General features: G+C 46.7%; 1 protein-coding gene across 1 annotated transcript; it reads left to right on the top strand.

Annotated features, from left to right (window-relative positions):
- Positions 1-2303: 2303 nt before the first annotated feature.
- Positions 2304-12206, top strand: COPS7B (COP9 signalosome subunit 7B). The gene is made up of 7 exons (XM_010397242.3): positions 2304-2406; positions 4345-4520; positions 5696-5771; positions 7299-7387; positions 7973-8175; positions 9440-9545; positions 10847-12206. The coding sequence occupies exons 2-7, from the start codon at positions 4359-4361 to the stop codon at positions 11003-11005; spliced, it is 795 nt and encodes a 264-aa protein (XP_010395544.1). The 5' UTR covers positions 2304-2406; positions 4345-4358; the 3' UTR covers positions 11006-12206.
- Positions 12207-17609: the final 5403 nt, after the last annotated feature.

Genomic DNA, 17609 nt, shown 5'->3' with positions numbered 1-17609 from the left:
AAGGTGCAGGTAAAGGACCTGGTGTTTCTGCAGAGCAGCATAACTGGGAGATAGTTTAATAAACTGGAGCTTCCTCCCACCCCACGCCTGATAGAAGAGGTTGTACAACTTCACATCTACAACCACCCAGACATCACTCCTTGTGGGGCTGAGATGAGGGTCCAGCAAGCAGCTTAGTCCCTGCATCCTGGGAAAGAAAGAGTTTGGAAACTTTTCAGTAGGGCCTGGGAGCTCCCCTCACCATGCTCTGGAGGTGTGTGCTGGCAGCTGCAGGGGTCAGAAGGCTGGAAGGAAGGAGCATGAATGGATGAAGCATGGTGGAAGCACACACAGGTGAGTAATGAAAGATAAGGAAAAAGATAAGAAACACAAAAGTATTTTCACTGTTGGCCCTCTCCTTGGTGAGGCCAGGTGTCCTCAAAGTCTGGGGGTCCAGGACCCCACTGCTTGGGGACATTACTCTGGCAATGCAGGGAAAGAAGGGGAAATAAGGTGAATTATCTGCTGCCTAAAAGGGACCTGGACTGCAGAATCACAAGGGGAAGAGATGGGGCGAGTCAAGAGATAATGCCAACATTAAAAGATAAAATGGATTAACATCTCCTGGCACACAGAGAGCTGCGTGGGTGGAGCAGGAGGTTGCAATAGCTGTTTAAAAGGGAATGAGACAGCTGGACATCCACATATTTTTCCTCTTAAAAAAAAAAAAAAATCCATCCCAAAAGCTGAGCTTAGCTGATGCTGTCCTCCAGAGTCCAGGTCAGCCAGCCAGGCTGGCTGTCAACAGTTGGGAGGTATCAGGACAGGCACTCCTGGCTGACCTACATGGGGCTAACAGCTGATTTTTACCCACAGGCTCTAGCAAAAGGTTGCAAAACCAATCCATGGAAAATAGCTCACAATCATATATTTCTATTTCTATTTCAGCCTGGCATTTGAGCTTTAGTGACTGTTGGGAAAAAGGAGGCCACGCTCTGCTTGTCCAAGGCAACTGTTCCAGCATATCTGCAGGACAACAGGAACTGTGAGGAAGGGCCTGGTTAGGATGTGATTAAAGAGGTAATTCTCCCTCCCTGTGCAGATGAGAGCTAAGTGTGGCTTAAGTAAATTACTGACTGGCTTGTTATAGCCCTGGCTCAGTTCCCGTGTTGTGCAGGGCCTGGTTTTTTACATCCAATTTGCTTTGAAGCCCAGAGCGTCACAACAGCATTCCAACACCTGCATCTCTGCACTTGTCTGACACCCCTTCTCTGATGGATGATGGGACCCTAGGGACCTGCTGTAGATGGCTCTGAGACACAGGCTAAGCCCCATCAGTTTCCCTAATAGTTTCTGATGTTCATTCCTTGAAAGCTCCCCCCTCCTGACTGTGCTGGTCCATGATTTGATCTTCAGGGACTTGCTGACTGAAAGTCAGAAGCACTTTGCTCTCAGCTGAAGGATTTTTAACAGAGGAACATTTTATTCACAATATGGCATGGATGAGCCTACACACCTTGGGGAGGTTAAAAACCCCCAATTCCCTCTTGTTTCCACCCTTGTTGTGATACCCCTTCAGTTGTCTTTTGGCTCCTGATCTATGCCCTGGGGGGGATCTTAACCCTTCCAGCTCTGTCCCAGCTCCCCCATGTCACAGCCAGAGCTCTGCCCTTTGGTATATCATTTGTATGGGCCATTTTTCTATGGAGTTTAAAATCACTTCTATCACCCCACGGTCTTCACCCCATCTCTTGGTATTTCCCAGGAGGATTGGCCCGAGAGGCTCAGCTGGTAGAATCATAGAATATCCTGCGTGTGAAGGGACTCACAAGGATAATCGAGCCTGACTCCCGTCCTTGCACAGGACATCCCCAAGAATCCCACCATGTGCCTGAGAGCGTTGTCCAAACACTCCTGCTCTGCCAGGCTTGGGGCTGTGATCACTTCCCTGGAGAGTCTGTTCCAGTGCCCCGTGCAACCATTCAATCTAATAATGGCTCCACTTCTGATAACAACAGCGGCCCTTTGCACGGGTTATTTTGGGATGCAAACTTACGTGAAGAGGCCACAGGACCTCATATCCCCAAAAAGGGAGGCAGGAATTTTATTTGTTTATGCTGGAACAGCTGCTCGGGACCCAGCGGAGCAGCTGTTGCAGCACCAGCAAATGAAGCTTGCTCCATGGGCTGCTGGAGCATGGCTCTATAGCTGCACACCAAGCCCGTCGTCCCCATCCCGGTATCCCGGGGATGCCGGGTGGCGGCTCCCGGTCCTGGTGGCCGCGGGACCGGGCGGAACGTTCGGCGCGGTCCTTGCGTTCCGGGGGGGAAGGAGCCGCGCGCGGACACCGGCGCCGCCATCATGGCGGCCTGAGGCGCGGCGGGTTCGGCGCCGGGAGCGGCGGGACGGGAGGCCGGGAGCGGAGAGGTAATGCCGGGGCTGGGAGAAGCCTCCCGGGGACAAGGGCGGCGGTGAGGCACCCCCGGCAAATCACCTCCTGCTGCAGGGCTCGGCCCGGTCGGTGGGGCCGAGGGTTCTGCCAGGGGTCTGGGGGGAACGGGAGGGCCGGGAAACCCCCGCCTTCCTGCTGCGGGGTGTGTGGGCCGCTTCCCGCCCCGAAACTCCCTGAGGTACCTTAGCGAGGCCTGACCGGGAGCGAAGCCCCGTTTGTTCCCCTACTTGGGCTGTTGTTACCTTTAGACAAGCTACGTTGGAGTGTCTGCTGTATTTCAGTCACTTCTCACCAGGGTAAGTCGGTTGTGGAACTAGCGAGGTATTCCTGGTGACACGGGTGTGCACACAGGTTGCAATAGCACCGCAGTTGTCCGAAGGTTTACTTGGAAAGGGGAAGAGAATTGGCATTCCTTTCCAGCCGGGGCATGGATACTGCGAGCCAGTCTTTTGTAATCTCATACATCAGCGTGTGGTTTGATTACCTGTGAGGGAGGACAATAGAACTGTGAAATCTGAATCTCATTCCCAGCACAGTCAATTCATATTCTGTCCTGAGGAAATTGTCCTCTCTGTGTGTTTCTTCCTTGTGAGCAGAGGGAGCAGCACTGATGTGTTAGGCAGCCACACGGAATGTTCCTGTATTGCAGGGATTTCCCGGTCAGAACTGAGGTGCTGTTCAGCCAGGCTGCACGTGTGCCTCTGATGGAAAGAACCCCAAAGAGACTTTGGGGGCTGAGATATCTCTGGTGGAGAGTGTTAAAGGTTGCCCACTGCAGTTGAGACCATTTGTACCTGCAGGTGTAAGAGAACAGAGTAAAGGGTATTTTTAGAAGGTGACTAATACAGGAAGCTGTCTGTGGTGCCTTCACAAGCCTTAATTTGGTTAGGGCTGGTGAAACAGTGAAACCCCTGTATGACTGTGCTCCCCCACAAGGGTGAATGTGGGCCCAGTGGTCACACAGAACCAGACAGGTTCTCTGCTCTTGGGTTCTCTGGTGTTTGGTTTTCATGACCAGAGTAAAGGTTATGCCCTCTGCTTGATAATTATCCCATACAAACAAACCTCCCTTATCTGGTAAGTTCTTTGTTTGGTTTCTGAATAACATGATTGGAAAGTTTTGTCTTAGTTGTTTGTAAACAAACAGCTCATTTTGTGGAACTTGTTAATAAATAGTGGTTTACATTTCAAAAGCAACATGTTGGTGCTGGGAGACAACATGCACACCAGAAATGTCAGGCAGCAGCTGAAGACAAAGACCTCTCTTTACAGGGACTTAAATAGAGCCTTTGTAGAAAGGGTATTTTTATCACTTAAGCTTTCCAGTTAACCCAAAACACTTGAACTGTACAGTGCAGACTGGGGAGCTGCTTCCAGGACACAGTTCTTTTTGCCTTTTGGGTTCAGAAAGCGGTGGGAATTATGGACACACACTGTATCAATAGTCAAAGGAACAGGTGGGATGTGTGAGCATGCAGTGTGGATCAGTGCTTCACAGGGAATTATGTTAGTTGCTGGTTTGGAGCTTTGTAATGAGGAAGGAGGAAGTCAATCAAGTGTATCAATAAGAATCTTTAGAGTTGGCATTATTTGGCAGCATCACTAGAAGGAAAAATCTGAAAACAGCAAGAAATCTAAACTCTTGTCCTACAAGAAAGGATCTGCAAGAGCAGATCCTTTTAGGGAACTGATCAGACAGAAATTTTGTTCGGATACTGTGTGAATAATTTTTGCTCCTCAGCTAAATCAGCAGTTGAACCTGCTGGGTTTCTGGCTTGTCCCCTGAATGTTGAAGAAAAGCCTGGCTCTGCTGACACCAAAATGTTGCTATGCTGAGCACCGTCTGGTCCACTGCCAGGCAGAACTCGGCAGAGGAGAAAGGATGTGTTAATATTATGTTATTTTACTGACAGATTGAAAACCTAGAATGGCAGGAGAACAGAAGCCGTCCTGCAATCTTCTTGAGCAGTTTATTTTACTAGCCAAAGGTACAAGTGGCTCAGCTCTGACTGCTCTCATAAATCAAGTGCTGGAAGCTCCTGGGGTTTATGTCTTCGGAGAGCTGTTGGAGTTAACAAATGTGCAAGAGGTAAGAGCTGAGTTTTTGTTCTAATGCCCTTTCTGCACTACCAGTATAAGGGATCCTCAGAAGTTTCCACAGGCAGCCTGTGAGTGAAATTGTTGCCAGGAGGGCCCAGTGCAACTTACCTAGGTTGAGAGATGTTTTTGTATAAGTGACTGACCTTGCTTTTGCCTATATATGTTAGGTGTTAAAGAATACCTACATAAAGCTTTGCTGCCTTAAGGCAATTGCTAACACAGCAAAAACCTGGCAGCAGCACAGTAGCAGTTTTAAGAAGGCATTTTGCCAGCCAACAAGGGAAAAATCCTTTTCTACTCCTTTACTGTCCTGGAAAGCAGAACTTCAATGCTCTCCAAAAGTCTTTGTGAACAGATGTCTAGTGTATCAGGCCTGGGTGGCAACCAAATCCAGACAATTTCAAACCGAGGTGGAAAGTAAGTTTCAGAGCTTTTGCTGAGAATGCATTGCCAGCCCCGGCCTCTACTACAATGAAGGAATCTAAGTTGATTATCTCTGCAGCTGGAGTAACACAGTGTACAGCAAGTTTGGCTTTCCAGACAGGCTCTTAAATATGCCTAAAAGTGCCTCAAGGGTTATTCAGCATCAAATCACAAGTACTGTTTTTTTCCTGGATTTGTGTGCAGCTAATGGTATTAAAAACCCAATCAATAAAAATCACTGCTTGGTGCTGCCGGTATTCCAGTGAAGTGTTTGCAGGCAAGAGAAGAGCTGTTACCTTAAATGCACTCAAGTTACAGTGTCCCAGCTTGCTTTGCTTTGAAGATGTGGTGCCTCTGCAGGTAAACTGTCCTAGCTTTCACAGGATGCTTAACAAGCCATCACTATTGCCTGCTTGCTTATCACCTGATGAGAGGAGCTGGCCCTGTAGGTTGTCAGCTGAAGTTAAAATTTGCTTTTTCCTTTTACCTCCCAAGATGCCACAAAGCACTTGACAGTCCAAACTGGAGTTAAATTCCAGTGCACAGAAATGGCTGGATCATCTTGACTAGATCTAAAGCTGCTGAAATTTGCTGCTCCTGAGGCCTTAGAAGGGGTCCAGCTTGGATAATTGCTTTTCTGGGTACTGCTTGTCCTGTGCCGACATAAACCATTCTCTGGAGAAGTTGCCTATCAGGGTTGTGTTGACCATGTTATGTGACATTTCTTTTCTCCCCATCCAGCTTGCTGAGGGGTCTAATGCTGCTTATTTCCAGCTGCTGAACCTGTTTGCATATGGAACGTACCGGGACTATGTAGGTAAGAGACTGCTGCCCATTTGCAGAGTGTGGGACTGGGTCACCCTTTAAGATTGTCAGAGGCAATTCTTGGCTTTCTTGGATGCCTGGTGTGGTATGGCTGGGTGAAAGTATCCAGGAACAGAACTCTCTTGGGAGGAGAATTGTCCATAGGGCGTCTGGGTCATGTCTGCTTTTTAGTTGCTAAAAATGAAAGCAAGGGCTGGAGACTATAGTGTGTTACTGGTTTGGATGGGACTGCAGCACTGGGTTGAACTGGTCTGCAGCAGAATTCACTGACGTGCACAGGCCACTTACCTGTGTGGAGGGCAATTTCAGACATCCTTATGGAAATTTAGATGACACTAGCTATGGAAACTGCAGAAAACTTAGACAAAATTGTTCTGCATTATGTATAAAACGTATATGCTTTGTGAGATAACCTTTTATTCCATGACGGCATTGCAGAAACAAAATGAATAATTTCTTAGCTAAAATACAAGTCGAAATAATGACTTTTATACAGCTTTAGAAAGACTATGTGTGAATCATCTTTGTATCTGTTGAAATGTGCTTTTATCTCTGGTGCTTATGCTTCCATTCTGCTACAATTTAATGCTTCATTTGTGGGTAGCAGCCTCATCCAGACCATTACAGAGTGTGACAAATAATTCTGTCTTACTGCTGGTTCTCTGTGTGGTGGATAAGCTATCTAGTTCCTGTAAGGAGAAGTGGCATCTGTAAATGCAAGGACTGGAAATTCCAGTGTCTGTGAAGCAACCTGAGCCTCATGAATTCTGTGACCGATTAGAGGATGTGTTTGCTGTCCATGGCTCTTGTGTCATAGCATGTGACAGCACGGTCCATTCTTTTTTTTCTAGTGAAGAAAGGGGGAAAAGCAGTCAAAATGTAGAGTATTGAATGAGGTGGGATGGATGGGAGAACTTGAGTGGCCCTGAAACACTAATTTCCATTAAAGTAGATATTTTAAAGAGTTTCTTAGCTTTGGAGAGCTGCCAGTTTCCTTTCTCTTTTTAAATATTCATGAGGCACATGGATATAATACAGTGACAGTGTGGCCATCTAGATTAATAATTTCTCCTCTCTTCCTCAGCCTGGTACTTTACACTTTAAATTCTGCAGCTCCTCAGAGAAGTAAAACCAGCTGTATTTGCAACCAGATCAGCAAAGGGGGAAGATTTTTTTCTGTCAGCTTGTTAATGAAATAAAAATTACTTGGTAGAAACAAAGCCATTGACCAACTGTTTTGGCAGGGCACCAGTTGTGAATTACCTTCTAATTCCAGAACCAGAATTACTAAAGAAGCAGAGAGGAATGGAATTGCCAAGTTGTTCTTAACTTTTCCCCTTCTCTCCCTGGGTATGCCAATTTGTGCAGCAGAAGCGCGCTCTGTTCAGCAGCACCCACATTAGCTGGAGGTGTTCAGTCTTTCACGGTGTAGTGTAGCATAACTAGCCTGGAGTTCTGCAGCCTAGATTATGTGATTTTCCAAGTAAAGTCCTGAATCCTGTCTTTTTGACATTAACAGCAAACAAAGATAACCTGCCTGAATTAACAGTGACTCAGAAGAACAAACTGAAACACTTGACGATCGTAAGCCTGGCTTCCCGAATGAAGGTAAAGTGCGTGGGGTGTGACAGCTGTTGTCTCTTTTTTTTGGTTTAGAAAATGGCATCCATTCCAGAGCACTGAAATTCTATCAGACTGCATGGGTACTCACAGAAAAATCCTGTACTGCTAAAGTACCTGTAGGGTACAGTGTTCTCTCCTGGTGCATTTGGGATATTAACTTAATGGACTTCCATGGGTGAAGTGTGGGCGGTGTCTGAACTGATGTACAGATTGGTCAGGAAGGTCTGGAAACTTTGTATGGCTTTTTTCACTGCTGGAGATCGAGAATCATTCTTAAAAACACTGATGTTTTGTTCTAGAGAAAATTAAGCAGCACTCTTTTAATTTCTTCTACAATCCCATTTACCTTTTTTCTTCTAGAATGTGCTATACCAAAGCTTCAGGAATTACCAAAGTTGTGTCAGAATATTTCATAGCCTTGCAAGCATTTGTTCTGCCATGATCAGTCACTGCTGCACCTGCAGGTCAAAGTGTGGGATACAATAAACATTTGAGTCTTGACCTTCTGAGACTTAGCCATTCATTTTGGCTCTAGGACTCTTAACTTACTCTTGGTCTTGCTGTTTTTAGTGCATTCCCTATTCTGTGTTGCTGAAGGACCTGGATATGAGGAATCTGAGGGAGCTGGAAGATCTCATTATTGAAGCGGTTTATACAGATATTATCCAAGGGAAGTTGGATCAACGAAACCAGGTGTTAGAGGTGGATTTTTGTATTGGCAGAGACATTCAGAAGAAGGACATCAGTAACATTGTCAAAACACTCCAGGAATGGTGAGGCAGTCTCTCCACCCTCCTTGTTCCTTGTACATAGCTTGTCCTGTTTTTCCCCTCAGAGTTTCAAGTGCTGGCTCAATTTCACCATGTTCCATTAATCAGGAGTCTTGTGCTATAACTAGACACTTGGAGGAGGAGTCTTTTGGGCAAGTTTTCCAAGATCCCATCTGGGATTCAATTTGTATTATGTATCAAGCCAAACTGTACCACATTGTGAGCTTCTGCTCTCACTGTAGCTTTTACATGGCAGAACCCCAGTGAGGAGTCGAGGACTTTTTGCAGAAAGAGGTGCCAAACTGGACTCATGGTTCCGTGGTAGGAACTGCTCCACCTTTGTACTGCAACACTTGATAATGAAGACAGAAGTGTTACTTTTCAGCCTTTTTCGCTGTGTTGAGAACTGTGTGGGCAAATTCCAGAGAATCACAGCTCTTTGGATGGGATGTCTTCAAGTTTGAAATTTCAGGTGGCTTTGTCTTCTCTTTGTTCCTGCAAATGCAGCCTGTCTGCAACTGTAGTGGGACTATGGTATTATCTCTTGTACTTTTGCCAGGAAGCTGTTTCTCATATTTTTGTAAGATTCCCTTCCCACCTAAAGAAATTCCCTCATAGACTGTGGAGCCCATGGCAGGTCCTGAGTTGCCTGGGAATTGCTTCGTAGTTGCTGTGGTAATGAGTGCATGAAAAGTAATTAAACTGCTGGGCAAATATGCTGTCCTGTGGTGGGGGCAGGTTTTTTGCTTCTCTGCTCTAAATCCCTCAGTCCCATCGTGGTGGGAGGGCTCTGGCAGCTTCCAGGACCTTGCAGCATTGTTTGGAAGGTAACAGTGAAGCCACTGCCAGTTCCCTTTTTGTCTTCTCCAGTTCTGAGTTCCGTGCTGAGTGCTCTTGTCATTTGAACACTTAACAGGAAGGAAGATTATCTCAATATTACTTTTTTCTTTAATTTTAAAATTTTACATTGAAATACTGTGTTGCATCCTGTTTAAGCTGTAATTCTGACTGAAAAGGCAGATGAAAGTGCATTGAACCTGCACTTAGTCTTTGATGGTAAGAGTAACACAGACTCTCTAGAGAATGCTGAGAAATGCATTGAGTACACAGCAAAGCTTTTTCTTGCCAGCTTTTTGCAACTCTAAGCAGGAAGTATAATTTTAATAATCTCTTAAACTTTTAGATGAGCGTGACTTTTCAGATTGCCTGATTGAGCTGCTCCAAAGAGAACTTGTAAACATTGTTTGACATTGTTTGTATCTTGCAGGTGCGATGGTTGTGAAGCAGTGCTTTTAGGAATTGAGCAGCAGGTACTTAGAGCCAACCAGTACAAAGAGAACCATCACCGAACTCAGCAGCAGGTAGAGATGGAGGTGGGTACAGAGTCATCTCAGGCCTTTATGCTGTTGGATAAACGTTTGTTTGCTGAAGGAAATAATCTGGTAATGCCTGGTTGATGGTCACAGCTCTCAGAAGAAGGCTAGCAATCAAGCAAATCAGGCGTGGGGTAGGAAGAAAACACATCTGCTTCTGAGTGCTAGTGAGACCACAAACATCAAATTTGCCCACTCTGAGCAGATTGGAACTTTTTAAAAATAAATTTAGGCTAGGTGACTGCACTAATTGTGGTTTCCTGTATTGATTAATTAGGAAAACTGTGCTTTTACTACAGTTCTTCGTTGCAATTCTGTTCCTTTCATACAAGTCGGGCAGGAAGTCAAAAACACTTCTCTTTGTTAAACCTGGAAGTGGAGTTAACAAAAATCTCTGGAGTCTGAATGGCTTTTACAAAAAGTGCCCGCGGCAGCTCCCCCGGGGTCGGCCGGCCCTGGCGCGCTCCCGCCGTTAGGTGGCAGCACGAGCCCGCGGTCCAGCCCGGCCGTGCGCCCGAACCTCGGCTACGGCCGCTGGGAAGGTGGGGATGGGCCTCCCGAGACGCTGCCTCAGGGGTTATCATCCCTGCCGGGTTTATGTGTGCATCTCCTTGGCGGCTTGATCGGCATCCATAGCACATTTGGTTTGCCAGATGCCTTTGGCTTGGAGTTGGCACACCTGACTCCCAAACCTTGGGGGTTTTTTTAAGGTTTGCTGAGTATATTTGTGGTGAGCCCTACAGAGTTCCAGGGGACAGAGGATGGTGCTTAGTGCTGTATCTCTCCTTTTCAGCCAGAGTAGCAGAAACATTACTGCTGCTTCCCACAAAACCAATTTCTGTTCCTGCTTCTTAGCAAATACCTGTGTCTCAGACAGCCAGCTAGCCCAAATGGCATTTCTTCTTTTTGAGTTCTGTCCTGAGAGTAAATTTTTCTTTCACTGTCTCCTTTGCCCTTCCTGCTTCTGGCCAACAGAATGGTAGGATGGCTCCCTTCTGCACCAAGGCAGCAGTAGGTCTCTCCAGCCAGACAGAAGGGTGGTACAATATTGTACCATTGTCTCTTAGGCAAAAAAGTAACCCCTAGTTATTCCAGACTGGAAATACTATCAGCTCTGTCTGTAAGTGAGGATGAAACATTACCTTTATTAAACTCAAATGCAGAGCATGTTACTGCTGGGAGAATCTCTTTTATAATCTCCACTCATATACTCCAGGGGTTTTTCAGTATGTTTATGAACAGAGTGTCTGCTGTGAGGGGAGGAAGAAGCAGGTGCTGATTCACTCTCTCTTCTTGGCCAGGTCACAAACATAAAGAAAACATTAAAAGCTACAGCCTCATCGTCGGCACAGGAGATGGAACAGCAGCTGGTAGAGCGAGAGTGCCCTCCACACACAGAACAAAGGCAGCCCACAAAGAAGATGTCCAAAGTCAAAGGGCTGGTCTCCAGCCGTCACTAGAACATCCCATCTAAATGTCATTCGGTTAGGAATGACAACAGGAGGAGCAAAAAGGGCCTGCGTCTCCTTTTTCAGTGGGTTCTGGGCCAGTCCCTTCCCGGCTGGCAAGTAAAAGCCCTGTTTGAATACAGCTCTCAGTTAGCAGCACCTGGCTAAGTTACACTGTGCAGCCCTTATGAGTTTTCAGGGTGTAGCTGTTCTGGTCCTGTCAAGAGGGACTTTAAAGAAAGGGACTAACCAAAAGGGGCAGGAAAAAACCAAAATATCTGTGGACCGTTTTGCTCCCTCCCAGCTAGTTTCATTGCTGCTTAACCTTGAGGAAGCTGCTGTACTAAATCAGATCATGGGAGAGTTATAGCAAGCATCTGAATCCCAGGGTTGAAGTGTGGCTACCAAAGCCAGGCTGGGAGCGAGGAAGCCATCAACACAGATCTTTTCATTCCCAAAGGGATTGCAGGAAGGTTTCTAGGCCAGGAACTGCTTTACATGGAAGTCTTCAGCCTTTCCACTACCCCTGTCTATTTTAAACTGGGGTGAAATTCACACTACCTCGCTCTGTGAAGATGAGTTCCAGTGCTGGGCTGTTTACTTAACTGTCTGTTTACTGCCCTTACTAAACCCTTTAATCTCTCACAGATTTAAAGCACTGTTCTGCATCTCTGAGGCATCAGTACAATGAGGAGGAAGCAGGCTGCTCTTTCACACACTCCTTACAGGTGGTTAGGGGCATGCTAGAAACTGTTCCTCCTGAATGTGATGTGACCTCCCAGAGCTGCTTGTGAGTTGTTTCCCCCATTGATTACCTTCAAAGGGTAATGCATTTGCTCTTCCTTGGATGCTGGCAACAGTGGGAGAGGAGCCTGTTTGTCATCGAGGCAGGCTGGTGGCCCAGGACCCACTGGCAGGGGTCGCAGCAGCATCCCCTTGCTGAAGCAATGGACTTGACTAGTCTTTCTGAATTTTGAACACTTTCAGGTTGTATTTTCCTCCCCTTTTTTTTTTTTTTTTGTACATTGTTGTGAATCTAAAGCATTTCAGCCTTTGTTTTGTGGGGTTTTTTGTATTTGTTACAAACTAACTTCAGGTGATTTGCACCTAGTTTGGCAGGATGTGGGGTTTTTTTTAAGGGGGAGGCATTGGAACAGCAATTCATAAAAAAGCACATTTTAGAAAAAAAATTAAAAATGCTGATTTAATGTCAGAGTCTGGAGTCTTGACTTTGAGGCTGTTTTAGGCTTGTTGTCCAATGGCACTTGTTCACTTTAGCATTCATTTGATTCTTGGTGTATGTTGACCGAAGGTCTGGCTGATCTCCCTGATGCATCTGGGAGATAGGGAAGCCTTTTCACATTTTGTGAGTAGTTTGTCTTTGCCCAGATTCGTGCAGAAGGATCTGTGGCAAAGCTGGTAGCTGAGCGCTGTGTCCTGAGCCTAAACAGCTATGATGCCTGGTTATGGGAGGTTTGTAGTTGTGCTCTGTCTTAGGCCAGTCATTTCCTTCCTTTGGGTCTAGCAGAGCGCTGCTTTGTAGTTTGGCCCCTGCATTTCACTTCTGTAAAGAAGCAGGCAGGGGAGCTGTTTAAGCAGAGGACTGTGACAATGCTCCAGTCCTGCAGCCAGCTGTCACCTGCACTTGCTTGTGCAACGCACGTGCCTTGTTCTTATTGCTACCAGAACTCTTTGCCATCTGCATTTGCCGTCCTCAGTCACAGGACTTGCTCACTTGTGAAAGTAACTCCCTCTCCTTTTCTTCTCCTGCAGTGCAGGCACACCAGCTTCTAATCTGGAGAGGAAGATCTAAATACCCTCCCTCCAGCTTCCTCTGGGTCAAGTCCCAAAAACTTCTGATTCTGGTCAGGCTTCTGACTCTTTACCAGCTCTCTCTCCCCCTAGACATGCAACAAGGATGTTAAGTGGATAAGCCCAGAGCATGAAGCCTTCACCAGTAGCTCAAGGGAACTGCTTCCCAAGCAGTGGCAGTATTAGCTCCTGTTTCAGCTTCTCCCAGTGTTTAGCTGACAGCTTCTCAGGAGGTGCAGGTGGACTTTGTGTCCCCAAGTCTGTGTGATGGAGATGGACTGGGTCTGTTTCTGGCTTGCTGCATGGACAGCTGTAACATGTTGGTCATCCAGTTCCTCACTGGATTTGACTGGTGAAGAGATCCTCTATGGTCCTCTTTCCTTTCCATTTTTAATACCAGTCCTGCAAAGAGGCAGGAGGAATACAAATGCCTTTGGGAATCATTTTAGCCCCTCATCAAGCCACAGTCTGCTGAGGAAGTCGATGTGAGTTTGGCACCCTTGGTGTTTATTCCTTGCCAGTTACAGGAGTCACATTAGTTTGCTGATGCTTTTTTAGTGGTTGGAAGTTTATGAGTTTGTTCTTATGTTTTTGCTGTTCTCAAAGCCTGGCTGGGGGTGAGGATCTTATTTATGCTTTGGTACACATTGCCTCTGATCAGCAGAGCAGCAAGGGAGGAAATAGCACTTTGAATAAAGTGCTGTCCCATGTCTAATGGTGACAGAGGATGGAGAAGGGACTGGGGTATTGGAGGGGATGGAGCTGTTTGCATGTTTGGCTTTCCTGGTAAGCCAGTGAAGGGCTTGGTGCCGCAAAAGGAGGGGGATGTCTGCAATGAGCCCAGTCTGAGATGAGTCATTAACAAATGACATGCACAGAGTACCTGGGGGAGGCAAACAGCTCTGCAGCAGCTGGTTAATGAATCTGGCTTGAAGGAAAGAGTTAGAAGCTATTCCAGGAATGAAGCAGAAGGCAGAGTTGTTAACAGGCAAGGATGCAGGAGGTGCTGTGCTGTTTGAGAAGGACAACAGATAAAGACTGCATTGACTCCCTGTGACTGCAGGAACGGCAGCAACTCAGAGTGGAGTTGTGTGAATTAGGGGCTGGGGGGGGGCTGAATTGTGGGCAGTTTCGAGTGGGGAGTGCCCAGGGAGCTGAACTGCTATGGGGATGAGAGGGAGGTGGAAGCAGAGGCAGATTTGATGCAAACTCCAATGGATTGCCTGTGCCTGCTGGAGGCAGCTAACAGAGCCTGTCTGAGCACTGCTGGACACTGCTCCCTGGTGCAGGGCAAGCATCCTGCTCTGCTTTGGTTTATGGCAGCGATGGGATGCTCCAGCTGCAGCTCGCTCCCAGATTGCAGCAGGACAGACTTTGAGCTATTGAACTTCTGTTTGCCTTTTCCACCCAGAGGGAGAGAAAGTGGATGGAACTGCCTTCCCTCTGCTCTTCAGAGCTTTATTGTCTAGCTTTGTGTTCTGCAGCTCCACTTGTACTAGTACTTGTTTAATATGGAATTGAGCACTGAGCTGGAAAATGGAAGAGAGGATCTCAGCTGATTGCAGTGCTGGTAGGCTGCCCTAGCCCTAAAGCTGTGCCTCATGCTAACAAATGTCCCTGGCATTCCTGCCGTGACTCGGTTGATACCAGCTAACGTCAGGCAATTCTGGAACATGATGAAGCAGTGCTGATGTCAGTCTTTTACAGAAAAAAAAAGAAGTTTTGGATTGAAATTTCTTCTTCTTTTACTTCCCTCCTCACCTTCTTAGCTAAGTTGAATGGTAACTTACTCTTGTGTTGAGAATAGGAGGAAAAATCAGTGATGCTGACAGACCCTTCTGTGTTCAGACTTGAGATCTGTCTTGTAATCAATCTTGTGCAGACCTAGGAAATCCCATGGGTGCTTGTGGAGCTGCTCTCAGGCTTGCAGATCTCTCTCTGTGGATCATGTACAGGAGTAGGACCTGCAAAGCTGCTCTCCAGAGTGAAGCTGGGGAAAGTGAAGCTTTTGTTCCTCATAGAAGACAGAGGTGGAAAGAAATGGCCATTTTCCCACCAGCCCTGCAAAGTGAATTTTGCTGAACATCTTTCAGTTCCTGAAAGGATGGAAAATGATACAGACCTCAGAGGGTGGTTTTGGTTTTAGTGTTCTTATCCTATATGGTCCACGTGTGTGAAGCAGACTTGAGCTTACTCATTGCAGGAAAGACAGAAGAAACAGTGCCCCTTACCTTTGAGTATTAGAACATAACAAATCACATGGGTAAACCAGACTCCTCCTAAACTTTCAGTTCGGTACAGGTTTGTATGAGTTCAGCTAAGCTGGATACCACACAAAGCCCACCCCTGCACAGTAAAACAGTCCAAGCTTGTGCATTTGTGGGGCTGTTGGTGCCAGGGTTTGTTACTTTTGTGTCTGAGCCTGTTGCAAACTGCAGTGCAGAAAAACAACCTTGCTCTTTATTATTCTAAATAATGGGGAAATGGAGAAATCTAAGACCCTGCCCCACGAATACATAGACCCAGCTAGCCAGATCTTGGGCACCTGGTTGCAAACAAAGTTTCCTGTTGTTTTTTTTCCACACCACTAAGTCCTCTGTAACACCTGACCTAATGCAAGGGAACCAAAACCTGAGTCTGCATAGCATATTTTTGTGTAATCAGAGCGAGAGTAACCCAGAGGCATCAAGAAAGGTAAATTAAAGTTTAGAGAGATCTCAGTTCCTACTTGTAACCTCAACCTTGTATTCTTAATATGGAATTTTAGCCTGAAAGTGATTGAATTTCTCGGCAGAGTTTTTAGAAATATGTCATTGTTTCACTCTGCTCCATGATGAAGGTCCGTGTCTCTCAGGGGCTGTTGACATTTTCCTGATAGTTCCTCAAGTTTGGCCCTCCCACAGAGCTCCCAGAGGTAAGTGATTGTGCTCTGTAAAGAGAGTGTGTGTTTACCTCCCAGTCTGGGCTGACCCTGCCTCTCAGTGTCCCCGTGGTGCCACTCCCCTCTCTGACTGGTCAGCCAGGCAAAGGAATGGGCAGAGCAGCAGTTTGCTCCTTGTCAATGAATCCTCAGGCACAGATGCTCCTTTGTACAGTGTGTACATCTCATGACATGCCCCACTGCAAATTGCCTGAGTGTGGGAGCTGTGACCACAGTTTTTCTTGTGGATAAGAAAAGATGTCCCTGCTCTAGTGAATGTGCATACATACACACTGGAAATTCCAGGCAGTAATGGGATGCCATAAGGTCATTTAACAGTCTGAAATATGTATTTCCCCACAGAGCACAAAAGTAGTCCTTGCTTGCTCTAATTCTAGGAGAAGATGGGACGCACTTCCACATCTCCAGATCTCCAAAGAGCCTTTGGGATATCTGTATCATTAGGGTGTTTTTGAAATGCCCTAATCACATGTGATACCTCTGTGTTTCTGGAAGAGCTGATTGTGATGGGTAAGCGAAGCCTCGCTCCATCAAGGATCAGCCTCTTTGTGAGTATTGGGAGCTTATCTGACCATAGGCTGTATTTTCATGGGTATGAGGTTTGGAAGTAGTGCTCTCTTGCCCTCCAGACTTCCCAAAGATGCTGTTTATGTCACCAGCCCTCGTGTTTCACTCACTGTCTCATGATTAGCGTGATTAGCACCGTCCTAAGGCTGCTCTGTGCTGATGCACTAAGTAACATCTCTATGTTTCATTGTCACCTTCACAGCTGTTAGAGAGCACCAGTTCCTTCAGGATCACCTGCCAGCTGTGATGCTGTACCTTTTCTGAGATGACACCTCTCCTTGCTGGCAGACAAGCCAGGTGGGTAGGCATTGCTCCTCAGAGCTGTTCTGCGTCTCAGGAGGTGCAGGCTGCAGCCTGGTTTAGTATAAAGGAAATCAAGGACGAGGACAGTGTTGTAAATAAGAGGCAAAGCACAGAGCTGTGTCCTCTTCCAGCTCTGCTGCAGCTGCAGAGAGCAACCTTGGGCAGATCAGTTCCTCTGCAGCTGCATTTCCCAGGACAGCCTTGTTCCTGCTTGCTGACTGTGACAGGGGTTTGGTCTCCTGGCTGGGCAGAGGTTGGTTGCTGATGGAGTTGAAGAAGATGCGTGTGTGCAGTAGGGGGAAAATCTTAAACCTTTTAAGCTTTTTCAGAAGTCATCTTCCTTTTAAATAGCATACCCTTCTTTTTCCCTGGTGCAGATAAGGTGGTCCATTGTGGGAATATCAGCCTGGAGTATTATGGGTAATATACCAGGTTAATTATGGAGGGGGCAGGAAAAATAGCCTGTGCAGTTTTCAACAATATCAAAGGGATGCTACCTAATGATTTTCCTATTAGCTCTTTTCCCAGCCTGCCAGAGCCACTGCAGAAGTGTCATTTACAAAGGCAGTTTGCAACTCATTACCCTGGATTTTCCCTATAGTTCTGCTCCAGAGAGTGTGGGCTTTTGCTGTGTGCCCCAAGCTAATGAATTGCCTGATTCGGTTAGTGCTGCCATCCCTCCTGACAAGGTTAGTTGCTGACTGGCAGGAAGGGGCATGAATTCAATTCCCTTCTTGTTTTCAATTCACGCTTGTATCAAGTGCAGGCTCCCTCTGGAAGTTGCCCGGTGATCCCTTCCCTTTGTTTTTCTGCATTCTGAGGGAAGCAGCCCATGCTTGGAGAAGTCCTGGAGCAAGTGGCAGGGGCATGTGTGCTGCTGCTCCTGGCAGTCCCTGCTCCATGCCTCAAGTCCCTTTCCAGATGGAAAATTCCTTTGCTCTCCTGCTCTGGGACTCTGGGCTTCTCTTTTTCTTCATTGCTTTGGGATTTGCT

Source organism: Corvus cornix, chromosome 9, assembly GCF_000738735.6.
Source record: "Corvus cornix cornix isolate S_Up_H32 chromosome 9, ASM73873v5, whole genome shotgun sequence".
NCBI lineage: Eukaryota > Metazoa > Chordata > Aves > Passeriformes > Corvidae > Corvus > Corvus cornix.
Note: the sequence above shows the minus strand (reverse complement) of the source record. Positions and strands in the feature narration are given on the sequence as shown.